This window comes from Dendrobates tinctorius, unplaced genomic scaffold, assembly GCF_039654945.1.
Source record: "Dendrobates tinctorius isolate UK_male_01 unplaced genomic scaffold, ASM3965494v1 ptg000069l, whole genome shotgun sequence".
NCBI lineage: Eukaryota > Metazoa > Chordata > Amphibia > Anura > Dendrobatidae > Dendrobates > Dendrobates tinctorius.
Genome location: NW_027361737.1, coordinates 26,511,127 through 26,538,526, shown reverse-complemented (window position 1 = coordinate 26,538,526; position 27,400 = coordinate 26,511,127). Strand labels below are relative to the sequence as shown.

At 46.8% G+C, this 27,400-nt stretch overlaps 1 protein-coding gene across 3 annotated transcripts in view; it reads right to left on the bottom strand.

Annotated features, from left to right (window-relative positions):
• The window catches only part of ATG16L1 (autophagy related 16 like 1), a 93,289-nt gene that overhangs the window by 52,325 nt on the left and 13,564 nt on the right, over positions 1-27,400 (bottom strand). Inside the window, exons 2-9 of one of the 3 annotated variants that reach the window (XM_073581252.1) lie at positions 21,952-22,042; positions 21,307-21,412; positions 13,999-14,072; positions 12,579-12,830; positions 11,765-11,830; positions 9,662-9,745; positions 7,514-7,573; positions 28-72 (exon numbers count right to left, since the gene is read on the bottom strand). In XM_073581252.1, the coding sequence (XP_073437353.1) occupies positions 28-72; positions 7,514-7,573; positions 9,662-9,745; positions 11,765-11,830; positions 12,579-12,830; positions 13,999-14,072; positions 21,307-21,412; positions 21,952-22,042 (778 nt within the window). The remainder of the gene's footprint in view (positions 1-27; positions 73-7,513; positions 7,574-9,661; positions 9,746-11,764; positions 11,831-12,578; positions 12,831-13,998; positions 14,073-21,306; positions 21,413-21,951; positions 22,043-27,400) is intronic. The other 2 variants (XM_073581253.1, XM_073581254.1) reach the window with 2 other exon arrangements.

Genomic DNA, 27,400 nt, shown 5'->3' with positions numbered 1-27,400 from the left:
AGGAGAAAGAGGAGAGGGAAGCATCACCTGGACGTGTCAAAATGATGACCCAAGAGGGGAGACTCAGACAAGCTGGAAGGACAGTTCGTAGGTGGCCGAGGCGCAGGGAGAGCAGGAGAGGGAGGGAAGAGACAGAACACAAGGCAGAGGTTACACTCTGATCAGAATAACAATACACAAAGCTTTCCAATTTACTGCATCTAAGGCAGGCGGAGGCTTCCTAAAGAGAACGGCTCATCATTTTAGTTTCTGATAAATAAAAAATAAAAAAAGAGTGGGGGATGGGATCAGTAGTACACACATGGAACGTTAAAATTTCAGGAAGCGCGAGCAAATCTGGAGCCAGCAATAGGAGACGGCGGCAGTCTGTGATTAGCCTAGATAGCAGAGGACGAATGTCTGGAAAGTGCTGTGGAATATGATGGCGCTATACAAGTAAAATAATTACGTCAAAGAGCTCAACCTGTCAGTAATCAGTTTAGCAGAAACAACCGTGACAGCACATGGCACAATGGAAGGCCGAATCTGTCATTTAGTGCCCCGCCGGCAGGAAATGTTACTGAAGACAACAAACCCATTTTGCATTCTTGCTGCAAATTTCACTTATACTAGTAAGGCCTGTTTCACACATCAGTTTTTTGCCGTCAGTCGCAATCCGTCAAATTTGTAAAAAAAAAAAAAAAAAAACGGATCCGGCGACTGATGCCACTGGATCCGTTTTTTCTTCCTCAGACTTGTATTAGCGACAGATTGCCTCACGTTTCATCCGTCGTTCCCTGGATCCATCGGAAATTCTCTGTTAGGCATCCGGACACGACGCACAAAGCAACGTTTTTTGTCTCCGTCGAAAAGACGGGCAGCGCCGGATCCGTTGCCGTCTGCGAGAATGAACACCTATGGGCAACGGATTCCGTTTTTTTAACTGAGCATGCTCAGTTTACCTCTGGTCACTGGTGTCAGCTGATGGGACAACTGATCCCATCATCTGACACCTACTACCACTAATTGCAGTGAGAGCAGGAGCATTAATCTTCCGCTCCAGCGATGAATATAAATTAAAAAATATAAAAAATGGCGTGGGTCTCCCCCTATTATTGATAACCAGCCAGATGAAACTCACAGCTGGGGGCTGCAACCCTCAGCTGTCAGCAAGGTTAGTTATTAAGAAGAGTGGGGTTCCCACGCTTTTTTGTTTTTTAAATTTTAATAAATAATTTTAAAAAACAGCGTGGAGTTCTCCCCATTTTTGACAACCAGCCTTGCTAAAGCTCACAGCTGGGGGCTGGTATTCTGGTAAGGGGCCATTGATCTTGGCCCCCACAGGCTAAAAATAGCAGCCCGCAGCTGCCCAGAAAAGGCGCATCTATTAGATGCGCCAATTCTGGCGCTTTACCTGGCTCTTCCCACTTGCCCTGTAGCAGTGGCAAGTGGGGGTAATAAGGAATTGTCACCTTGCTATTGTAAGGTGACATTAAGCCCAGGTTAGTAATGGAGAGGTGTCAATAAGGACACCTATCCATTACTAATCCTAGAGTTATTCAAGGGTTAAATAAACACACAATAAGGGCCCTGTCACAAATAGCGACTCATCAGCGATCCCGACAACGATATCAACTTGTCAGGTTCACTGGTGTGTCGCTACATGATTGCTGGTGAGCTGCCAAACAGGCAGCTTCACCAACGATGACGAGCGCTCACGTCGCTGTGTACCTTAGTTACCAGTGCGCTGATGCAGGGAGCTGGTAACCAAGGCCGCTGTTTACCTTTACCAGCTCCCTGCATCAGCACGCTGGTAACTAAAGTACACAGAGGGTTTCTAAGCGCCGTGCGGCGCTTAGAAACCCGCTGTTTACCTTGGTTACAAGCTCCTGCTCGCTGGTTTCCTGCCTGCCACACGCAGCGATGCGTGCTGGCCAGCGGGAGACCAGCTACAAAAAAAATGTCCACCCCTTTCCACAACTATCAGCGATACCCGACAGGGGGGCCGGTCGCTGATAGGTGTCACACACAGCGATCTCGCTGGTGAGATCGCTGTTGCGTCACAAAACTTGTGACTCAGCAGCGATCTAGCTAGCGAGATCGCTGTGTGTGACGGGGGCTTTAGAATAAAGTCTTTTAATGCAATAAATAAACACAGGTTTTCCATCTATACTGTTCACCTAATCCAGTCGAAGCCCTCAATCTCCTGAAAGAAATAAAAAAATCAACAATATACCCATACCTGTCCGGCAAACAGTCAAGTCCCACGGCGTAATTCATATCTGGGGGGTAAATACTTTACAACCGGGAGCGGTGATAATGCGACCACCCCGGCTGTAAAGCACTGAGGAATGAGCTGCTGGGAGCGGAGGTTCAGTGACTAGCGCCGACATCACTGAAGCTCCGCCACCTCACAGCCTGACCTGGAGTGAACTCTGAAGCGTGGGAAAATGCAAGGGAAGAGGTTACCCCAGGTAATGTATCTATCCTCTCTTTCTATCTATCCTCTTTCTATCTCTATTTTAAAAAACAGATCAGTCGAAAAACGGACGAAACGGATGAAAAAACAGATGTGACGGATTCGTCGAAAAAACGGATCCGTCATATCAGTTTTTCACAATCTGCAATGGATCCATCTGATGTGTGAAAGGGGCCTCAGTGGGGAAAAATCTGCACCAAAAACAAGCATATTTTACGCAGCGATTTGCCTTCCAAGAGATGCACCAAATGTTTAACGTTAACACAGCCTTAAAGTTTAGGTCAAAAGGTACTTTAGCTAAATTATGGAGTTCAACAAGCTGACAGCAGAACAGGACGAGAGGATAAAGCTCAGCACAAACGTCCAGCAAATAAAATTCAAAACATTTTTATTAAGTGAAAAACATGATTAAAAACAAAACTTGACGCATTTCTGGCAAGTCAGTGCCCTCAGTCATAGGATACATAGTAATGCCAATATGGTCATATACATGTACAGAGAAAGTAACCCACAAGTGTGATGATAAATGAGCGATAAATGAATAGAGAGTGCTGTGGTGTGTGCACTGATGTGAAATTGGATGTGCTGAGTTGTCAGCTTTTAGCAGAAGCAGGTGCTCAGGGAATGCAAGATGCAGCAAAACTAAATTACCGTATATACTCGAGTATAAGCCGACCCCCCTAATTTTGCCACACAAAAACTGGGAAAACTTAATGACTCGAGTATAAGCCTAGGGTGGAAAATGCAGCAGCTACTGGTAAATTTAAAAAATAAAAATAGATACCAATAAAAGTAAAATTAATTGAGGCATCAGTAGGTTAAATGTTTTTGAAGATCCATATTGAATCAGGAGTCCCACATAATGCTCCATACAGTTCATGATGGGCCCCATAAGATGCTCCATACAAAATGCACCCCATATAATGCTGCACCAAGGTTAATGGCCCCATAAGATGTTCCATAGAATAGGCCCCATAAGATGCTCCATAGATTATGTCCCCATATGCAGCCCCCATAAAATGCTCCATAGATTATGCTGCCCCCATAAGATGCTCCATAGATTATGCCCCCATATGCTGCCCCCATAAGATGCTCCATAGATTATGCCCCCATATGCTGCCCCCATAAGATGCTCCATAGATTATGCCCCCATATGCTGCCCCCATAAGATGCTCCATAGATTATGCCCCCATATGCTGCCCCCATAAGATGCTCCATAGATTATGCCCCCATATGCTGCCCCCATAAGATGCTCCATAGATTATGCCCCCATATGCTGCCCCCATAAGATGCTTCATAGATTATGCCCACATATGCTGCTCCTATAAGATGCTTCATAGATTATGCCCACATATGCTGCTCCTATAAGATGCTCCATAGATTACGCCCCCATGTGCTGCCGCTGCTGCATTTAAAAATAAAAAAAATAACATTCTCCTCTCCGTCGCTGGGGCCAGGTGCCGGTGTCACTGCTGGCACCCGAGATAGTCACCTGTCCTCCGGTCCATCGCTGCTTGCTGCTGTCTGGTACATTATGTGAAAGTGAGGTTCAGACTGTAGGGGCCGGGCCCACACTAAACACGTCATCGTGCCCTCAGCTGTCTGAACATCACTGACAGATGACGTGCCAGACAGCAGCAAGCAGCGATGGACCCCGGACAGGTGAGTATCGCTATACTTACCCGTCCTGGCGCGGTCTCTGCAGCCCCCAGCTTCACCGCGATCTCCCTTCCTGCCTTCAGCGGTCACGTGGTACCGCTCATTAAACTCATGAATATGCGCATATTCATGAGTTTAATGAGCTGCACCATGTGATCACTGAAGGAAGGAAGGGAGATCGCGGAGAAGCTGGGGGCTGCAGAGACCGTGCCAGGACGGGTAAGTATGAACTGACACCCCCGCCCCCCCCCCCTCCGACCCCTTGGTGTATATGACTAGAATATGAGCCAAGAGGGGGACTTTCAGCCCAAAAAAATGGGCTGAAAATCTCAGCTGATATTCGAGAATATACGGTAATTCATATACTTTAAATTGAAAATATTATTTGCATTTAATATTGAAAAATATCACTTAATATTAATAAATGTAAAAGATCGTTTTTATGGTTCATACCATTTGGATACTTGGTATCCAAATGGAGAATTCAGAAGGCTTCCCACAACACGAGTTCTTTTTGCCAGTTCCCTTCTCGATTAGGTTTTGTGATTCTTTCAACCCCCAAAAAAAGAAAAACTGGAAAGATCACTCTGATGTAATAAAGTGAAATGTTTCACAGACCCGAGTGTGTTTTTAATCTTTATATTAGCAATGTGCTCTGCGATTTTCTTTAGTTTTCTTGTGGTGCAGCCTATATCTCTCATCTTGCAAATGCTGCATTCTACACAATAGACTAAAGCCCCCGTTACACATAGCGATATCGCTAGCAATATCGCTGTAACGTCACCAATTTTGACGTAGCAGCGATATTGCTAGCGATATCGCTATGTCTGATACTTACCTCCGACCGGCTCCCCCGCTGTTCATCGCTGGTCGCGCGAGAACGTCCTGGACTGTTTCTCGTTGGGCGCTTCCTGTGGCGCCGACGAGCGACGCGTGCGGGAGGACGTCAGGATCACCGTGTCTGACATGTAAGTAGCGACCCCTGCTTTGTCGCTGGTGAGATCTGCCTGTGTGGCAGCTCACTAGCAACCACTTAGCGATGCACCAGCGATCCATATCGTTGTCGGGATCGCTGGTGCATCGCTAAGTGTAACGGTACTCTTAGTGATCAGTGTCACAATTAGGCTGTGTTCACACACAGCGTTTTTTTAGCGGTTTTTACCACGGTTTTCACTATAAAACCGCTATAAAACCGCTAAAAATAAGGTGCAGTCATTTCTATGCATTTTGCACTTTTTTACCGCGAAAAAAACGCATCGCGGTAAAAACCGCAGCATGCACATTAATTTTGCGTTTTTTTCCGCGGTTTAGGCTTCTCCCATGCTTTTAGAAACCGCTGCGGTAAAAAACGCATCAAAAACGCATCAAAACCACGCAAAAAACGCACAAAAAACGCCACGGAAAAATAGGTGCGGTTTCTGGGAAGGGATTCAGGTTTTTGTGCAGAAATTTTCTGCAACGTGTGCACTTAGCCTTAACATTAGGGCTCATACTCACTTGCGAGAGACTCGCACGATTCTCGCATTAAAACCTGGCACTGCCGCTGGCACTCGGACCGAAGCGTGCAGCTACATGTATTTCTATGCAGCCGCATGCTCCGGTCCGAGTGTAAACAGCAGTGCCGGGTGTTCATGCGAGAGACTCGCACGATTCTTGCAAGTGAGTATGAGCCCTCACCCTGATTTACTATTGGCAAATATTTTAATTTTTTTTTTTTTTTTTTTTTGTAGAAAGGATTGGTAATCTGAGCATAATACACATCTGGCTCTGATGAATTCACCATGCGTCGCCTATATAGTAGCGCTATCATATTCCACAGCGCTTTACATACATTATCACAGTCCCCGATGGGTCTCACAATCTAGAATCCCTATCAGTATGTCTTTGGAATGTGGGAGGAAAACCAGAGAACCCGGAGGAAACCCACGCAAACACAGTGAGAACATACAAACTCCTTACAGATGTTGTGCTGGGTGGGATTTGAACCCAGGACCCCAGCGTTCTCCGAATCACTGAGGGTCATGGAAAGTGAGTATAAAAACCCGGACACAGATCAATCAGATCACCTATTTTCCAATGAAGCACAGAAATGACAACTGGACGGTGAAATCTCCGGCATGCCCGAAAATAAGCACCGATTGCTTCAACCACATGCAAACTGAGTTTTGGAAAATCCCATCCCCTAGTTTTGTGCCAAACTCAGACCATTTTTCAGTGCTGAATCTACAAGAGTACATTCACTTAGATTGTTTCCTAACTCGTTTTCTGATGCATTGTTCACTGCAATCAGGCAGCTTTCTTACAAACTCGCAAAAAAGGGCACAAAAACTGCAAGAGATTGTAACATGTGAATAGAAGCTAAATCTGCCAAGACAATGTATCCTTAAATTTCATGAGAGTGAACAGCAAGACAAGGGAAGGTGCAGTCATGTTCCATCATCTATGACGCCTTCCGCTCTTCAGGGAAATTCACAGGTTAATAGTACCCGGTGTTTAATGCTACAAAACTGTGAAATCGACATCTACACAACTTACTGCATATATCTCGGCAGTGTAAATTAATCTCTATTTTTTACTCATACTGGAAAAATGATCATGTTAAAAGAGTGATCATAAAAAGGTAACGTCACACACTGTGTTTGTTAACCACACACGCAAAAAAAAAAAAAAAGGAAATATTGAAATTAACTTGCGCAAAAAAAAAAAAACACAGAAAAAAGAAGCTCAAAGGCTGCAACATATGAACAGCAAGCAGTTCTTGCAAGGTGATGAATAAGTTCATTCTAAGTGTTTTTTTAAGGGGCTTTTTCCGCAAACACAAAAAACAATGGAAAAAGACGCAGAGTGAACACACCCTTAAGTTTAATAGGTTACAAATGATTTTGTGCAATGATAACATGTCCTTCACTAAAAAAGCCACTGCCAATCCAACAGATCTAACACTTTAGAGAAGTTTTTAAAAAGGGAATCCACTACAAAATCCAGCTAAAAAAAATCATGGAAAGCTCTTCCAACCTGAACAGGTTGGTGGAAAAAAAAACAAAAAAAAAACATGTTATGTGTTAGTAGGAATCCATTCCATAGTAGTCACAGTCCAATAAATAGGCTGCTAAGCAGGAGAAAAAAAATACAAAACACGAAAAATAAATACGTACTCCTCCAAACACGGAGCCTTTTCTGAAACTGTTTCAATGTGAAAAACTCATCACAAACTGTGTGTGAACATAGCCCGACCATGCTGGAAAGATAACTGGAGTACAATGTACACACTAGTTCCCAACAGAGCTACACGTCACAGACCATCACCCAGTGATTTTCTAATTCTATCACAAAAAGGACAAAATGTGCAGAAAGGACACAACTGTGATACAGGAATATAGGAAGGTGAAGACCTACCCGAACATATTAGAGATAGAATCCAGAAGGCCTCCTACGGCGGGCTGAGAGAGTCTCTTACTGGAGGGAGAGGGAGCACACGAATAAACCAAGTGATCAGTATTGTCCAAATTGAAAAACATCTCAGCTGTCAACATAAGGACCTTAAAATGGACAAAGACTCCAGAGACAACATTCAGCCATTGGGCAAGACATAAGGATGAGTTCATGAGGTCTAAGGAGGACGGTGTGTTCTCAGGCAAAGCATATCAGCATGGTGGTAAGCAGAGATCAGAGGAACAATGACAACAAGCAGTGAATGCACAGACTGATGGAGGATGGGGATGGAAGTTGCAATAGTTGGTAAATCCTTGTCCCATTAGAATGGGGAGATCCGCTGCTCCCTCCCGTGGGTCCATCATAAGATCCACTGCTCCCTCCCGTGGGTCCATCATAAGATACACTGCCCCCTCCCGTGGGTCCATCATAAGATACACTGCCCCCTCCCGTGGGTCCATTACAAGATCCGCTGCTCCCTTCCCAAGAAAAACACCATTTTGCCTCGGATTGTCATGAGGAGTAATGTTTCTGGATTTCTTCTGTTGGAAATGCTCTTATGTAGGTACAACCTCTTCTAGGTCAATTGTGCCTGTATTTTTACTGCTTATGACAATTGATGAGCGGGACTGGGAGACCCATCACAACGGTGGTATTCTTGCTATACACTGGTAAAAGAATTTAAAGGTTTTTTTTTTTTTCAAAGAAATTACCCACTATAAACCCCTAGTTTAACTAACTGTAATATCAAAACAATGGATACTCTCCTGCTCTATCGATGTCAATGTTGCTGTTCCTGGTGGGGTAGTGCCACGGTGCCAGTAGCCTTTACTATTTTATGAGTGTAAATGTCCGTCCTGACGGACTATGGCTGAGCTGCAGTCAAACGGTGTCCCGTACAATAAATACAGCTGGAACGTCACACAACAATGTCACTTCCGCCAGGAATAGAAGTGCCGTCATCGCTGAAACAGCTCCACTGCAGAAGGAGAGTATTCGCTGGTTTTACTTTATTTGGGGTCCTGAATTGATTAAACTGGGGTTGTCCGGGTGAGTAATTCCTTTAAAAAAAAAAAAAATTATAAAACTCTCTCTCTAGCTATATATATTCTATAGCAGATTTAAAGGCGAGGTGGTCTTGAAGCTGGGCAAATCCAAAGATGCTCAGATTGGCCAAGAGTGCATGCTTATTATAATAGCAAGAGGGGACACACATCTGTTAGACATGTCTCTCTGGCAGTCACATGTGTCTAGGGGGAAAAAAAAAAAAAATGGATCGGACATATTGAAATTCAGCAAGCCGATCAGCCTTTCTTCAGTCTATGAAAAAAGTTGGGAGGCGATCAGGCTGTCTGCAAACACATCAGACTGCCCAGACTGCCGAAATCAGCAAGTCTTACTAACATTTACCTTTTGCGTGAAGTCAGTTTAAAAGTGAAATCTAATGCATATGATATTCGTTGGGTCCGTGAGTTTAGACCTCTTCTGAAACCTTGTAAGCCAGGCCAATGTGACGTGGGTATATGGCCACGTCAGGGCTCACAGGTCAAAGCCCACAAAGATCCAAGTGAAGCGGTCAGTTCAGGATCAGATGCTGCACGGCGAGGAGTTTTCTGTGAATGCTGAATTTTGACTATTATATCTGAGCAAGAAACATTTTTCCAGCTCCTTAGTTTTGAAGTCCCTGCGAATAAGAAGATCTACGGTGGCACTTAGATGGCGGCATTAGTGTAAAACATGAACAAGACATTATGCTTAATAAAGTGTTTGTTAGTAGGACAAGCAGGGTTAATACACAAAAGACAGAGTAGAAAGATTCCTTTAATCCAGCATCGGGGAGATGAGAAATTTTGGGCTTATCGGACAACGAATAAAAGTTACCAGTAACATTTTATGAAGTAAAAAATAAACTGAACACAAAACATTATTTAATAATAGAAGAGTATTCCAGGTTGTTTCTCAAAGCACACATTCTTGTTTTCCCAAAATCCCCCATTATATGGCACTGGTGAGCTGGACACAAATGCTGGAGTAGAAGATCTCATGGAATAAAGGAATTACATGGCATTTGTATGCATACACACACCAATAAACATAACAGAATTAACTTACTTTGTCATTCGCACAGATGCTGGCGGGGCAGAAGCATCCCCTGTGGGGTCCGCGTTATCATGCAGTACTTCAATATCATCATCTCTGCAGAATGGGAGAACAGAAGACATCAGGCACAGAGAAATATACACCGGGGTCTGTTAGCCTAATAACCAGTTATACCCAATAACCCTAAAAACCACAACAGTTACCCCCAGACTGATGGACATTGGGGTGTGGAAAAAGCTGAAAGTGTATGGATTAGAGCAGGAAGAGACTTAAAGGGAACCTGTCAGCAAGATTGTGCACAGTAAACTACAAAAACAGTCAGGTTGGCGCCCGTCTACTGATTACAATGATACATGGGGTGAAGAAAACCGTCTTGTAGTTCTTGTGTAATCAGTGTTAGAAGTTTGAAGCTAATGATATACCCGTGCTCCGAGGCAGGCCGAGTCTTATCATCCTGCTATAAGTCAAAGAAACCAAGGAAAGGCCTGCCCACAGGTCGCCCTGAAGCACAATCTGTCTATGATGAGGAACATGTTTGCGTTCTTGAGCATTAAAGCCTGTGGGGATCCATTAAAACCAGCAGAAACAGTTTACATTTCCTTTCCCCCTCCCTCCACTAATTACAAAGAGTCCATTAATAAGAATAAGAGATCAGACAGTTCTTCAGTTTTTAAAAACGTATGAGGAAAACATGGATGCAACACAGGTAGAATTAATGCAAAATGGAAAAAACCTCTGTGACTGTATTTTAAGGCCATGTTCCCATGTATAAGGTGGCTTTTTTCCCTGGACGTGTTCGCACCAAAATACGCAAGAGCAATCCACTCGGACTATTGTGCTCCCCTCCCCTTTTATGTGCTTTTGGCTCAAATTTAAAGCAGTGGGTTTTATAATGCATTTTTTAGTGCTGAAACTCTGGCACTTGTATTATGTCCTGCACATTGATTGATTTTATCTGTCGCTCTATAATGAGCAGAATAGGATATATTGAGTTGCTGCTAAAGCTAAGTACATGTAAAGAAAGGTCTTATTGTGACATGGATTCTTCCCACTATCAGCTAATAAAAACCTTATCATTTACTGCTTTTCATAAATTTTAGAGAACAGTTCTTCAGTCTTCGGTATAATGAGCATGGCTGTGCCTGGATCGGCTGCGATCTCTCCCATGGTCTCCATCTCTGCCACATTCTCCAATGTCCTGTGTGCACCTGACCTGCGTAAAAGGGTCAGGGCCGTACAGCTCACGTTCCCACATCATCAGGCTTTTACACCCCAAGTAATGGCGTGTGTGTAAAAGCCCTTTAATGCTTATTAAGTCCTTACCTAGACTTTAGGATTTTATTTAGCAATTTTAGAGAAATCCACCATTCAAGTTTAGTCGCAAGCAATGCAAGTCGGGTTCTGCACTTACAGATCTACTGTCTCACACTTTTCTCCGCTGCCGGCCTCTGGTCATTGACTAACAAGTCACTCTCGTCTCAGTGACCTGCCTCACCTGTCTGGGATTTTGCAGAGGCACAGTTATTGCTTGGGGGCGGGGGGGGGGGAATGGGGTCTCCTCAGAGGGGGTAACGCATGCATAGATCAATAATATGGCTCTTGCAACACCATCAAGGCTCTCTGAACATTTACTATCCCTCATGGTGAGACAACCCCGGTCAGTGACTGCCTCCTTCGCAAAATCTCGAGCAGGGAAAGTCACCAAGATAAGAGAGTGACCTGTCAAAGACTGTAGGAAGGCAGATAAAAGAGAGGCAGGACAGCTGGAAGTGCATTGTCTGCAGTACTGCACTGGCGACTAGATCGTCCGCTTTGGATTTCTCTAAAATTTCCAAAAGAAATACTACAAACAAGGAAAGGATTTTATAAGCATTAAAGGGAATGCAAAAACCATGCCATAAGATAGTGGTGTAATATCCTGACAGGTTCCCTTTAAAAATTGTTGCGATGGGAGCTAGCACCGATCAGAGCATTTACTCTTGGGAGCCAGATGTAGAACACAGCCAGCACCGCACAGAATTGAGTCGGTTATACATGTACGACAGATGCTGCCAAAAGGTAAACCTATTGCGTATTGGTACCATAACATAGGTCAGAAAAGTAAGTTATACTCACTGCTCCACTGATACAGGTTCCTTGGCTGCTTCGGCCAACTCTTTCTGTAATCGGGCCTGCCGCCTCCTGAAAAAGTTTAAATGGTTCATCCAGTATAGATGACTAAATTATCATACATGGGAAAGTCCGTAATCTAAAAAAATAAATTCCTACACAGATGCCCTAGGGAAAACATGTTGAGAATGTTAATAGCTTATCATCACCTTATGGCGATGGTATGTTGTTACAGTACTTTGTACTTGGGAAGGGTCTTGTACTATTATTCCCTGCAGAGCTGCGCTCTCAGGAACCCACTGTGCAGAGAAAACCATGCTCAATCAGGGCTGTAGCTTTTATTTCCAGGATAGTCCTATGTCCATCAATCAGAAAGTGACCACATATCCTAGAGATAAGCCATCACACTAGGACAGTGAAATGTCCAGCTATGCTGCCGAAAAATGGAAAACCTAAAATAAAAACTTGTTTTTTGGCTAAATAATAAGAACATTTTTTGCTGCAGGAACATGGAGAACCCTGTGAGAGACACTGGAAACAAGTTAATCACCTATTTACCTGCATCTTTAAGGTTTAGGTTTAAGGTAAAGAGCTAAAGACGCAAGATATATGAAGGCGTTTCTAACAGCCCTGATAGTTTTATTAAATATTTTCTAAATGAAAGGCATCACCCTAAAACACGTATAGTCACATAAATGCTTTCCACTGCCCCTAGGGTTATTTGTTAGGGAGGCAAAAAGGAAAAGGTAGTAAGTAGGGAAAAGAAGTGAGAATCGCTCCTGCATTCACGTTGTAAGTAGATAAATTGAGTAAATCTTACTTTGAGTCCTTCTCATTTTCAGCATTGAGCCGATTGGCCTCCAGGGCTTTCTCTGCCATCCAGCGAGTCACCAGCTCTTGGTTATCCTCGGTAGTTTTCCGCAGCTTCTCTTCCAGTGCGTTAAAGGTGATCTGCAGAGCGTCGTACTCGTCCTTCAGGGTTTGGTTGACGCGCTCCAGATCCTGCAGTTTATTGCGTAAATCCTGACACTCTGTCTGGAGTTCACTAATTGTGCGCTGATATTGCTCTATCCTGTAAGACAGTGGAGACCAACGTTAGTAAGACTGGGTAACCCAAAGAGGTCCTACTCATGCTCACAAAGGGAATACGTCACCATCTTTTTTGCTGTCCTCTCTATCAAACAAACTTAAGGCTGTGTTCACACATTGCAGCAGCAAATGTGATCACCACCTAAGAGCCATGAAAAAAATGGGACACATGGTGCCAAGACAGCTATGGCATAAAAAGAAAACATCATAGCATTGACCATGGCAGATACAATTATGAGCAATAACTACTTAATTGATTACACACGCACGGCCTTTATTTGGCGCTGCCGCTCTGTCGAATGAAACATTCTGTGCCCTTGTTACTACTACCCAATCTTTGGAGAATTGTTCCCATGGAAAATTATGTTTTGTTTTTCTCTTCATTATTTTATTAACAAACAGCATATATTTTCTAATATTTGGAAGTGTGGTAAATTGATGCACATTGTAAAAGCGAAAGGGAACCCGTTATGTCCCAAACAGCTATTACCCTGCAGAGATGGGGTTAGTGTGCAGATCATTAATGATCAAAAGCCATGGAGAAGCCACAGTGAAAGCCCCGCTGCAAGGAGGAAATTAACTTTATTCCTCCCGGCACCCTCTGGATTTCAGTCAGAGGCCTGACTGACAGCTGGCTTAGCACTGATGCACTGTTGAACTTGCTGTCATTAAGTGTCGGGGCGTGGTTACAGTCACCACTCACTATGCCACTGTGCCTCTATGACAAAGATACTGAGAGGATTAAAGTTCATTTTCTCACGGCAGAGGGTTTTTAGTGCGACGGACAAATGGTATTAGAATCTAATTTGTAGATTAACCCCATATATGCAGGTTAACAGTGCTTTTTTTCCCACATGACTGGTTAACTTTAAAATGGAGCACACTTCTGGCGACTTAACGCTACCATACCCATTATAACAGGCGGCAGGAGGGCTTCCCACCACTCATCCTGCCCATCTCCATGGTGTTTACAACCTTTGCTTGGCTCCTTGAACCTGAAGTATTGTAGGCTTTTCCTTTTAGCATGCAGTGTTGCCGATAACTGGCAAAAGGCTACAGACAAGGGACTTTCAGGAAGCTATGGGACATATAAAATAAAAAAAACAAGAGGAATATGCAAAAAAGGGCGAGGAGTACAAGGTTTTACTCACGTTTCCTTGTTGGCCTGGATTTCTCTGTCCTTCTGCTGCATCTGATTGTTTAGTTCGATCACGGTTTGGGCGAGCTGAGAGGGAGGGACATGGACATTTACTGACGGCATGTGGAAAATGGATCGAACATGACAGCTTAGAAAACGCATTCTCCCTGCAGCTACACAGAACTATTACAGCTAAACAAGTCCATCCTACCGTTATTGAATGGACATTCTGATAACAGATTATTTATCCATTGTGCATCTCAAAGTCAACATGGGACCAGAACCATGATAATATGCCTTATCTTTCCAGCACAGGCCATGACAAAAAAAAAACAACAATTCCAGGTTAACAAAGCAAATATTTTAGACAATACAAAAAGGAGATTTTTTGTGTACTCACCGTAAAATCTCTTTCTCTTAGCCTTTAATTGGGGGACACAGAACCGTGGGTGTTATGCTGATGTCCACTAGGAGGCGACACTATGCATAATCTGAAAAAGATTAACTTTGGCTCCTCCTCTGCAGTATACACCCCTGGACGGTGTCAGCCTTCTCCAGTTTTGTGCAAAAGCATTAGGAGGAATATACCAGAAACATAACCATGCCTGTAAAAAAAGGCTACTATAAACAGGCTCAAACAACAATATGAGAACCCAACCATAACAACGGCCCGCAAGGGCAACAGGTTGGGAGCTGTTTCCCCCAATTAAAGGCTAAGAGAAAGATTTTACGGTGAGTACACAAAAATCTCCTTTACTCTGTCGCCTTATTGGGGGACACAGAACCGTGGGACGTCCCAAAGCAGTCCCTGGGTGGGAAGCAGTGGACGAATATTGTACTGACAGTCCCCTAGACTTGGGGAACTGCCGTCTGCAGGACCCGTCTACCCAGGCTCGCATCCGCTGAGGACTGGGTATGCACTCTGTAGTGTTTTGTAAATGTGTGCAGGCTAGTCCAAGTGGCTGCCTTACACACTTGATGTGCTGAGGCTTGATGCCGAATAGCCCAAGAGGCCCCTACCGCCCACGTAGAGTGTGCCGTGATACCGGCCAGAAGGGGAGAATTGTTGAGGCGGTAAGCCTCTTGAATGGTGGACTTGATCCACCTAGCAAGGGTGGCTTTGGAAGCCGGTAGGCCCTTGCGAACGCCTTCTGGAAGAAGGAAAAGTGAATCAGACTTCTGGAAGGGAGCAGTCCTAGACACGTAAATACGCAATGCCCTGACAAGGTCAAGCGTATGCAGAGCCTTCTCTACCCTATGAACGGGAGCCGGGCAAAGAGACGGTAGTGATATTTCCTCATTGAGGTGGAAGCTGGACACGACCTTCGGAAGGAAGGATGGTACTGTACGGAGAACAAACTTGTCCTGATGAAAAACAAGGAAGGGTTGTCTGCAGGAAAGAGCTGAAAGTTCAGACACCCTGAGTAGCGAGGTGATTGCCACCAGGAAAACCACTTTCTGTGATAGAAAGCGGAGTGAGACCACCCTAAGGGGTTCAAAAGGAGGTGACTGTAGTGCTGTCAAGACCAGGTTGAGGTCCCATGTCTCCAACGGACGTTTGTAGGGGGGAACCAATCGGGAAACCCCTTGGAGAAAAGTCTTCACTTGCGGCTGGTTAGCAATACGCCTCTGAAAGAGCACTGAAAGCGCTGACACCTGGCTCTTCAGCGAGCCCAGGGATAGCCCGGCGTCCAGGCCTGACTGAAGGAAACCGAGGAACTTTGGAAGAGAATAGGGAAGTGGGATCTGCCCACGAGATTCGCACCATGTGAAGAAAACCTTCCAGGTACGATAGTAAATCCTGGCTGAAGTTGGCTTTCGAGCCCTGATCATGGTTTTAACAACGTCCGGTGAAAAACCTGCTTGGGTCAAAACCCAGGTCTCAATGGCCACGCCGTCAAATTGAGAGCCCCTGAGTTCTGGTGGAAGAACGGGCCTTGTGACAGGAGGTCGGGACGTGTGGGGAGACGCCAGGGAGCGTCTGCTGTGATTTGCACGACAACGGCGTACCATGTACGCCTGGGCCAGTCTGGAGCGATCAGAATGGTGGGAACACCCTCTTGTTTGATCTTCCTCAGGACTCTGGAGATCAGGGGGAGGGGTGGAAAAATGTACAGAAGCTGGAACTGGGTCCAGTCCTGAACCAGGGCATCTGCTCCGAGCGACCGCGGATCGCGCGTCCTGGCCATGAAGTTGGGAACCTTGGCATTGAGATGGGATGCCATCAGATCCACGTCCGGGGTCCCCCAACGATGACAGATCTGACAGAAGATTTCGGGATGGAGAGACCATTCCCCCGAGTCCATTCCTTGTCGGCTGAGATAGTCGGCTTCCCAGTTGTCCATACCCGGAATGTGGACCGCAGAGAGTACCGACCTTACAGCCTCTGCCCATTGTAGGATACGTGTTACTTCGGTCATCGCCTGGATGCTGCGGGTGCCGCCTTGATGGTTCACGTATGCCACTGCCGTGGCATTGTCCGACTGTACTCTGATATGAGAGTCTGCTAGCAAGTGATGGAAGGCTTTCAACGCCAGGAAGATGGCCCGAATTTCCAGGATGTTGATTGGCATGGTCGATTCCCTTGGTGACCACCTGCCTTGCGCTCTGTGATGTAGGTGCACCGCGCCCCAACCCATAAGGCTTGCGTCGGTGGTCAAAACCTTCCATTGACCGGAGAGAAAGGATTTTCCCATTGCAAGCGAGGTTGGCTTGAGCCACCAGTGCAGGGACCTCCTGGTGTTTGCTGATAACCGGAACTCCCTGTCGAGGGAGAACGGATTCCTGTCCCAGGACTTGAGGATGGCCACTTGAAGGGGTCTGAGGTGAAACTGGGCAAATGGTACCGCCTCCATTGCTGCTGCCATCCTGCCAAGTACTCTCATGGCATACCAGAGAGATCTGGGGGACTTGCGGAGGAGTGTGTGAACTCCCAGACGGAGAGCCAGTGCCTTGCCCCTGGGGAGGATCACCAGACCCTTGGAGGTGTCGAATAGCATCCCCAGGAAGGTCAGAGACTGACTCGGGGTAGTCGAGGACTTCTGTAAATTGACTAACCATCCCAGGCGCCTCAGAGTGTCGATCGTGATCGAGACGTTGACCTCGCAGTCCTTGTGGGTGGGGGCCTTGATGAGAAGGTCGTCCAGGTATGGAACGACTACTATGCCTCTGGAGTGCAGAACGTTCATGGTAGCTGCCATGACCTTTGTAAATGTTCTGGGAGCCGTGGCGAGACCGAACGGGAGGGCCATAAACTGGTAATGGTCTTGGTTGATTGCGAATCTGAGAAACCTCTGATGGGCGGGAGCAATCGGTATATGCAGGTATGCGTCCTGTATGTCTATGGAGGCAAGATATTCTCCTTTTTCCATAGACGCAACGATTGACCGGAGGGATTCCATGCGGAAGTGACGAACTCGAACGTACTTGTTGAGTTGCTTGAGGTCTAGTATGGGTCGGACGCTGCCTCCCTTCTTGGGCACCATGAACAGGTTGGATTAGAACCCTTGGAAGCGCTCTTCTGCTGGGACTGGCACTATGACTCCTGCTCGCAGGAGGGAAGAAACCGCTTGACGGAAGGCCTGAGCTTTGAGTGGGGATTTTGGAGGGACAGAGGGAAAAAACCTGTGCGGTGGACTGGTAGTAAACTCGATTTTGTATCCTGAAGACACTATTTCCTTGACCCACTTGTCTTCTGTAATAGGCAGCCAGACCTGCTGAAAGAGTAGCAGTCGTCCGCCTACAAGTGGGGTGTCTTCCAGAGGGCATGAGTCAGGATGAGGGAAAAGTCTGAGGTTTTCCTCCTTTAGGTTTTGCCTGGCTTGCCTTTGATTGCCAGTTCCTGTCCGGCCTCTGTGCCGCACGTGTGTTGTCCCTGCGGGAGGAACGATTACGGCTTTGTGCTGGGCGTGAGACGGACCAGCCTGAAGAATTCCGAAAGGATCGGAAACGAGATTGATTACGCCTTTTAAACGTGCGTTTTGGTCTTAGTTGAGGGAGGGAAATACTTTTGCCCCCGGTAGCATTGGATATCATTGTATCCAGCTTTTCACCGAAAAGTCGGCCACTGAAGAACGGGAGATTTGTTAGGGACTTTTTTGAGGCCGCATCCGCTTTCCATTCTCTTAGCCAGAGAATACGCCGGATTGTGATGGCGTTTGATGCTATTCCCGCTATCCCTCTTGCAGAGTCCAACGCTGCATGGACCATGTAATCTGCCACTACTGCAATTTGCACCGCCTGGTCCGACAGTTGAGGATTTGAAGCTTGAAGGCCCTTTTGCAATAGATCAGCCCAAGCCATGATGGCCTTGGCTGCCCAAACTGAAGCAAATGCGGGAGCCAGAGAGGCACCTGCCGCTTCAAAGATTGAACGAGCCATGCGTTCTACTTGTCTGTCTGCAGTGTCCTTGAGGGTTGAACTGTCCAGCAGCGAGAGAAACGTTTGTGCTGCTAGTCTAGAGACTGGAGGGTCCACTTCAGGTGAATCTGTTCAATCCTTGGTGTCTTTCTGTGGAAAGGGGTATTTTGCTTCCAAATACTTGCGATTGGCAAATTTTTTCTCAGGCTGCGAAAAATGCTTAGAAAGGATTTTTTGAAATTCCGGGTGATTACGGAAGACCTTCGATGGTTTCTGAACACTTTCAAAGGAAATCTTGTGTTCTGGTGGTTCCGGGGTTGGATCTGAAATGTCCAGCACCCGAAGGATGGAAGAGACGATATCCTCAACTATCGCAGTATTGCTAGGGGGACAAGGGAGCAAAGCGTTCTCTGTTTCGTTACCTGAATTGGAGTCACATATGCCCTCTGAGTCTTGCGCATCGCTAAGGAGCTCCCTAGCGGGCGAACTAGAGCGGAGGTTTCCCATGGTCTGGGATCGTTGTGGAGATCCGCATTGTCCTTCTCTATCAGGGGACGGCCTCGGTGACCTGAGGCCACTGTGTCTCTCCCTGGAGGGGGAAGACCTATTGCTATGTGAGGACGCAGATGAACGCGACCTGTGGGTCCGCTTACGCCTCGAACTGTCGGAAGCGCCCTGATCATGAGACCGGACGTCCCTTTGCTGGGTAACGGTCATAGCCGAGACATGACCCTGCAGAGCCTGCAGTAATGTGGAGGTCAGGTTATCTATAGACTGTGTCATAGACTGCGACATCTGAGTCGCCCATTCCGGCGCAGTAGTGGTCGCAGAAGCGTTGGTAGGGACTTCTTGGGGTTCTGATCCTGTTTTTTGGGTACAGTCCCGGCAGTGCGGGTACGTGCTGCCGCTGGGGAGAGTGGCCTTGCAGGCTGTGCAGACTGCATAAAAACAAACAGTCTTGCCTGGTTCTTTTCCTTGAGCCCGACATAGTACCTAGGCTGATTAGTGGAGGCCCTACAGGGGTATCTACGCAGAGGAAAGGAGTAGGAGAGCGCTATAGGTTATAGGAATTCACAGCTGAGTACCAAGGACCCAGCTGTGATCTTACCCCACCGGTTCTCCCCCTTAGGTCCAGCGCTGATAAGTCCCACGTCCTGTGCCCCCCGGAGACTGATGTGCTGCTTTCCTCCAAGTGCAGCAAGATGGCCACCGGATTCTGAGGTGGAGAGGGAAGGGGGCGGAGAGCTGGAAAAGGGCGCGCTGGGCCATGTAAAAGCGCGCCCTTCCTGCCTCGATCTGCCCCTTCTATGACACAACAGTGTCATTTTCGTCATCCGGGGGGGCGGGAATGGGGCGGCGACTTCGGCTAGGCCGAAGCCGCGGCCTAAATTTGAGGTCTCCTGCCCAGCAGGGCTCCAGGATAGCGCGGTCGTCCGGGGGGGGGGGGGGGGGGCCGATTTAAACCAGACCCCCCCAGAATGAAAGGAGGGCTGGCGGTGGGGCCATGAGTGCGACTGGGGCCCTGTGGAGGGTCCCTTGGGGCGCCATTGCTGCAGAGATCGGGGCGCAGGGAGCCCGGTCTCTGATAAGTGCCGAGCCTCTCTGCACCTCCCCCGGTCCCAAAAGGAGCCCACAGGTAGACGGGGTCCCTGGTACAGGCCCTACCTGCGGAGTCTCAACCTAATACCGCCAGAGGGGGATTAGGGAGGGTGCTGCTGTCACCGTCAGGGGGCTTCATCGTCGCCTCGACCCAGAGCCGAACGGAACTGAGGAAGGAGGGGGGTCTCAACCTCGAACCAGTACCCGAGGGACTGGTGAGGGAGCGACTTGGGGAATAGCCACCTCGACCTCAACTGGGTACCCCTAATGGGGGACCGAGGAGGGAGCCATGCCAGGAGTCTCGCTGGAGACCCTCTTTACTTCATCTGTAGTCCTTTGGAAAAAAATCCAGGAAAAAAACGGAGTAAAAAAAAAAAAAAAAAATCTTAGGTGTGCCTCCTGCGACACTAAGCAAAAACTGGAGAAGGCTGACGCCGTCCAGGGGTGTATACTGCAGAGGAGGAGCCAAAGTTAATCTTTTTCAGATTATGCATAGTGTCGCCTCCTAGTGGACAGCAGCATAACACCCACGGTTCTGTGTCCCCCAATAAGGCGACAAAGTAATAATACCCTTCGTATTTTACAACATGCACAACATTTACCAGTTGCTAGCCATTATTCTAAATAAATAGATTAAAAGGTATTTTGTCATGTATCCCAAACTGCGGCCAATGCACTTTATTCTTGCATCCCAAAAATATCCTTGGGGTCCAAGAGTTGTATCAGAATGTGTGCCAAAATAACTTTTGCATCTAGTGAGCGACAGTGATAGATTAGCTAGGACAAGTGTAGCAAGACGTCAATTCACAGAGACTAGTCCTGCATGAGATACTGCAACGACAGCCTCATTACCTGACCGAGTCGGGACATGGCATCACTTTCTTTCAATGAGTATTCCTTGCTTATCAGTGGCCTGCGCATGCCCAGGGAGGCATAGAGATGCCAGATCCCGCTCGGTTAGCTAGTGGGGAGGAGATCAATCACACACAGGAGGGAATGATTACAATATCTCATGCAGGACTAGTCTCGGGAAAGGCACATCCCACCGGGCTAGTCCTAGCTAACATAATGTTGCTTAGAGCAACAGTTTTGGCACACAGCCTAATAAGTGGGGCTGCGACTCTGTAATGTGCATTGGTGGCAGTTTGAGGCGCTTTCAGGACCTGATAGGTTTCCTTTAAAAGGCTTGTCCCACAATCACAACTTATCTACCCATGAGATAGTTGTTTAGAAGTTGATGTTCCCTAGAAGTCTCAACACTGGATGCAAAGATTCCTGAATTGGGGTCCTGGGGCATTGGATCAGGGGTCAAACACGCCCAATGTTTCTCTGTTTAATGTCTATGGCTCAACATATTAATTACCTCTCCTCGCTTTTTATGAAGATCAGTCAGCTCCTCCTGGTGCTTTATCCTCATCTGAGCCATGTCATGTATTATAGCCTCATGTCGCATCCCATCTGGGCCTGGGCTGAAATACAGGCAAGAAGTTGTGTACATTTTATGTAAGGTAAAAGACCCTACAACTGCAATAACAAAGAGGTCGCGGTGCCACATCCCCCCTCAAGTTTTCCATTTCATAGAAGAGTCATCCTCAGCAGTAGGTATAAGGGACGGCTGCAGTTTCCTGCACAGTGGATCGGTCATCATGGACGCTTTACAAGAAAAACCTGTAAAGTGAGCAGATCTGCAGCCCCTACATCTTCATGGTGCTAGAGAGAATACCCCAATCCAATACTTTTCATTATGGCAAAAAACAGGGAAGTTATGTGTATAGCCATGGCCACTGCATTTCATGTCATCACATGGCAGCAGATTAACTACTATAAAGAGGTTACTTAGTGAGTGATGACAAAAGATTTAAAAAAAAAAAAATCTTCAATTTGTGACAACCAATTAAAAAGAGAAAGGTCAACTGGACCGAGCAGACGTGTCTAGTAACATTACTGTGATGACCACCAACACCAGTGTCCTGGGTGCATTATTAGAGGCACTTGTCCTTGTTTGTACCTGATGTCATGGCGGCTCTGCTCGTACTTCTCTGCCTGCAGCTTTTCTGCCAACACAGATTGAAGGTCAGACTTTTCAAGCAACCTGTTATCTGTAGAGAGAAAACAAAAGCAATTATCAGAAGAGGACTCTTCTCTGCCTCAGGGATCATGACAGCAGAAATGGCAGATTGGTGCCCTTGACCTCCCTGCCAGGAGACGTCAATAGCATCCACAGCGGGACATCAGTATAACTCATATCTGACACGTCGCTCTGGAAATAAGATTTTTACATATGAAATGGAATTATTTTTGCTTGTCGCATGATAAAGCTAATGTGTGATCTTCTCCGCAGACAGCGGCGACCGACATCGATGTCGGTGCAGTCTGACATCCGTGGATACAGACAATGGAGAAAATGCGTTCAGTCTTCTTCACACCTGTGATACGATTCTCTCAATGTATAGAATTGGACCAAACTCCGAGTGTCATTAGCTAATCCACCCAATTCTCTAGCATGAGAGATTCTACGGCCATGTGAGCGAGCACTAATGGTGATTACAGAGATAAAGGTGTTTTGTGAATCATTGCAACTGCAAGCAGTCGGACCCACACCCATCATAGTTATCACCTAGCCAGTGGATGTGTAAAAACTTATTTTCCCTGGAGAACCTCTTTAAGCAGAGCAGTATTAGATCATGCAGTGCACATAGGCTACCATTGTGCTCGGCAGCGCAGATCCGTCGCAAACTCAATTTCTCCTGACAATTGAGCGGTTTTGCTCGTTAGTCGGACTACAGTAACATCGGAAAATAAGCGCTCCTAAGAACACTTGATGACAGCAATGATGCAATGTAAATGGACTAAGTGCTCTACAAACGCCCCGTCTACACCAATCTATGCATGCAACTCTCAAGAAGCAGGAGGTCTACACACTTTACATACACAGACTGTAATTTAACAAGAATGGGTCATCAACATCAGATCAGTGGTGGTCTGACACCTGGCAGCGATCAGTTTCAGCTGGGTGTAAGCAGTGTACATAGAACATGGCTCCCTACGTGGTTAGTAGCCATTTCATAGAACTGCAGCTTAGCTCCCATTCAATTAAATCATCAATATCATGGACAATTAACATAATGAACCAGGCTTTCTAGAAAGTTGTCTGGGGTTTTACAAGTGAGAAAAACAGGTAACATTAAAAATCAGAGGTAATTTTCAGTAACCACCACAGCCAATCAGTGGCTCGGCATACTGTACATGTCAATACTACCACTGTGTCCATGGTGTACTGCAGAACCTGGGCTGAGCACTAGAAAGGTGGTAACTTCAATTGGCAAGAGGTCTGAATATGCAGTCCGTGGCAGCTGGGCCATGGAAGTCACTTTTGCAGCCTCCATCCTTGATCCAGCATCCTGTGCACCTCTAGCGATTTTTAGACCCCACAATGTTATGGCACAATGCATGCCATGGAGTCACATAAGCCCAGGAGATGCCGGGCCACAGAAGAGAAGGTTATCTTGGTCCAGCTGCCAAGGAGGGCTGGATGATGGAGCTGGGTAGCACATATCTTTTTGCTCACCTCTATTTATAATTAATGTATATTGCTTTCATAGTGAGGAAGGTGATAAACCTACAGTTATATTACTAATTATTATACATGAGCCCTTTATGAAGCCTTGCTCAAAGGCACTCAGACAGACAAGCTGTCACCATGTAGGGAACAGCCACACAGGACATTACTGCTGCAAGGAATCCCACACCTAACAGTGTTTTTCTGTTGATTTATTGCACATTTCACACTATGCATCTGACCTGTGTGTATACACAATGAGTCTTAATAAAGGGTTGTGGTGGTGCATGATGCACCCAATTCATTAAGAGGCACATAGTAACACCAGAAAGCCCCTCAGTGCGCCTCTCCTGAAATCTTGTTCTGGCCAGAGCTGTGCCTTGCCACAATTCTGTCTCTGAGCTCCTTGGCCAGTTCCTTTGACCGCATGATTCTCATTTGGCCTGACATGCACTGTGAGCTGTGAGGTCTTATATAGACAGGTGTGTGATGGACTCCAACAAAGGAGTAGAAGCATCTCATGGAGGATCACAAGGAAATGGACAGCATGTGACTTAAATATGAGTGTCTGAGCAAAGGTTCTGAATACTTATGACCATGTGATACGGTAATTACAGCTGATATTTTCTTGCACTTTATGCACTGTTAGCACCTTGTGACACCTCTTTCTTTATGGAATTGTTTTGGGCTGTTATCTCCATTATTGCTTACTGTTATGCTGCCAATACATATGATATGCTGCTAACTATCCTTACTATAAGACTTTTTACCTATACTTAATTTATTTGCAGCAAACATATCTATTTGCTCTATATGCACTGAAAGCACCTTGTGATAGCTGCTTTTTCTCAAATAGATTTTTTACATTTGTCATATATAATCCTGTAAATCATTCAATAAGATCAATTGGTTAATTATGTGAACATATAGAATCTTTTAATTATTATAGACTTCTCGTGCACCCCGTGAATGCAGTAAATTATGTATTTCTATCCACCCTTCAAAAAATTCACTTTTTTAACCTTGTGTGTGTATAGGTCTTATTTAGACTAGTTTCACACTAGCGTTTTTGAGCGCAGCGACGGCCTGCGCACGGCCGCCGCTAAGCCCCGCCCCCGCCGGTAGCTCCGCCTACCGGCGCATGACGCTGCATGCGCCCCCTATCTTTATCACTGGGGGCGCAGGCCGTGCGCAGTATGCGTTTGGCGGCGCATGCGCCTTTTTGACGGTGCGCCGGCGCAACCAAACTGCAGCAGGTTGCGTTTGGCGCAGGTCGGCGCACCGTCAAAAGGACGCATGCGCTGCCAAACGCATACTGCGCACGGCCTGCGCCCCCAGTGATAAAGATAGGGGACGCAGGGCGCATGCAGCGTCATGCGCCGGTAGGCGGAGCTACCGGCGGAGGCGGGGCTTAGCGGCGGCCGTGTGCAGGCCGTCGCTGCGCTCAAAAACGCTAGTGTGAAACTAGCCTTAGTGAGGGGCGAGTATACTCATTACTTGGGTGGGCTGAGTATTTTGGCGTGCTTGGAGATTTAGTTTTCGGCGCTGCAGCTGCATGATTTGCGGCTGCTAGACAGCCTGAATACATCAGAGGATTTCCTAACAAACAGGCAATCACCACATGAACTCAGGCTGTCTAGCAGTCGCAAATCAAGCAGCTGAAGCGACGAAAACTAAATCTCAGAGCAGGCCAAAATACTCAGAGGACACCTGAGCATGCTCAGGGAAACCAGTTACGAGTATACTCGCTCATCACTACTCACCACTTGTGCCCTCGACCCACTCTCACCTCATCCCTAACTTGGCCACAGTCTTCATCCCATCTCTAAGGCTAGTTTCACATTAGCGTTTTTTTGCGCAGCGCATCAGGCGCATAAAAAACGCAAAGAAAAACGCAAAACAAACGCGCATTTTTTTAACGTCATGCACACGCTGATACGTAAAAAAACGCAGCGTTGCTTGCGTTTTACATGCGTTTTTGCATGCGTTTGCGTTTTTTTAAGCACATGCGTTTTTAGGTGTGTCATTTTTTCCATTGTCTAGAGAACACTCTAGACGTGTTTAACTCAAAAACGCATGCGCAAAAAAACGCAACCGTGCGCAAGACCATGCGCACGCATGCGTTCCCATAGACTTCAATGTGTTGTTTTTGCGCATTCCGTGCGCATGCGGTTTTTTGCCGAGACAGGGCGCACCAAAAAATGCAACAAGTTGCGTCTGGCGCGCCTGGCGCGAAAGACAAAAAAACGCATGCGCACGAAAACGCAAGTGTGCGCAAGACCATGCGCACGTCATGTTAAACATAGGTGCGCAGGCGCACGGGTGCGCACGATGCGCTGCGCACAAAAGCGCAAATGTGAAACCAGCCTAACACACCTCTTCAACCTTTCACTTACAAATGGTGTCTTTCCCTCATCCTTCAAACATGCCTCAATCACACCCATCCTCAAAAAGCCCTCCCTTGACCCATCCTCTGTGTCTAACTATCGCCAGATATCTCTTCTCCCTTACGCCTCAAAACTACTGGAACAGCATGTATATCTTGAACAGTCCTCCCACCTCTCCTCCTGTTCCCTTTGACCGGTTACAATCTGGCTTCCGACCGCATCACTCAACTGAAACTGCCCTAACTAAAGTCACTAACTACTTACTAACCGCCAAGAGCAAGCAACACTACTCTGTCCTCCTTCTCTTGGACCTGTCCTCTGCCTTCGACACCGTAGACCATTCCCTCCTGCTACAGACTCTCATCTCTTGGCATCACAGACTTGGCCCTATCCTGGATATCATCATACCTAACAGACCAAACATTTATTGTCTCCCTCTCACACACCACCTCCTCACCTCGCCCCCTGTCTGTTGGTGTTCCTCAAGGAGGCTCTGTTTTAGGACCCCTACTATTCTCCAGCTACACCTTTGGCTTGGGACAGCTCATAGGATCCTACGGCTTGCAGTATCACATCTATGCCGATGACACGCAGATCTACCTATCTGGACCCAACCTCGCCTCCTTACTGACTGAAATCCCACAATGTCTGTCTGCTATCTCAGCCTTCTTCTCTGCTCGCTTTCTCAAACTGAACATGGACAAAACAGAATTCATCTTTCCCCCATCTCACTCTACCCCTCCACCAGACCTATCCATCAATGTCAATGGCTGCTTTCTTTCCCCAGTCCCGCACGCTCGGTGTCTTGGGGTGATCCTCGACTCTGCACTTTCAAACCACATATCCTCCTCCTGCCACCTCAAACTCAAAAATAATTCCCGGATCCGCTCATTCCTCAACCACGAAACTACAAAAACACTAGTGCATGCTCTTATCTCCCGCCTCGACTACTGCAACCTCCTACTCTCTGGCCTCCCCTCTAGCACTCTGGCTCCGCTCCAGTCCATCCTACACTCTGCTGCCCGACTAATCCACCTGTCTCCCCGCTATTCCCCAGCCTCCCCCCTATGACAGACCCTTCACTGGCTTCCTATTGCCCAGAGGCTCCAATTCAAAACCCTAACATGACATACAAAGCCATCCACAACCTGTCTCCTCCATACATGTGTGACACGGTCTCTAGGTACCTACCCGCACGCAACCTTCGATCATCTCAAGATCTCCTTCTCCACTCCCCCCTTATCTCTTCTTCCCACAACCGCATACAAGACTTCTCCCGTGCTTCCCCCATACTCTGGAACTCCCTGCCGCAACACATCAGACTCTCACCATCAACGGAAACCTTCAAGAAGAACCTGAAGACCCACCTGTTCCGACAAGCCTACAGCCTGCAATGATCCTTGGTCTACTGAACCACCGCACGACCTGCTCTACGCTCTCCTACTGTATCCTCACCCATCCCTGTAGACTGTGAGCCCTCGCGAGCAGGGTCCCTTTTTCTTATGTACTTG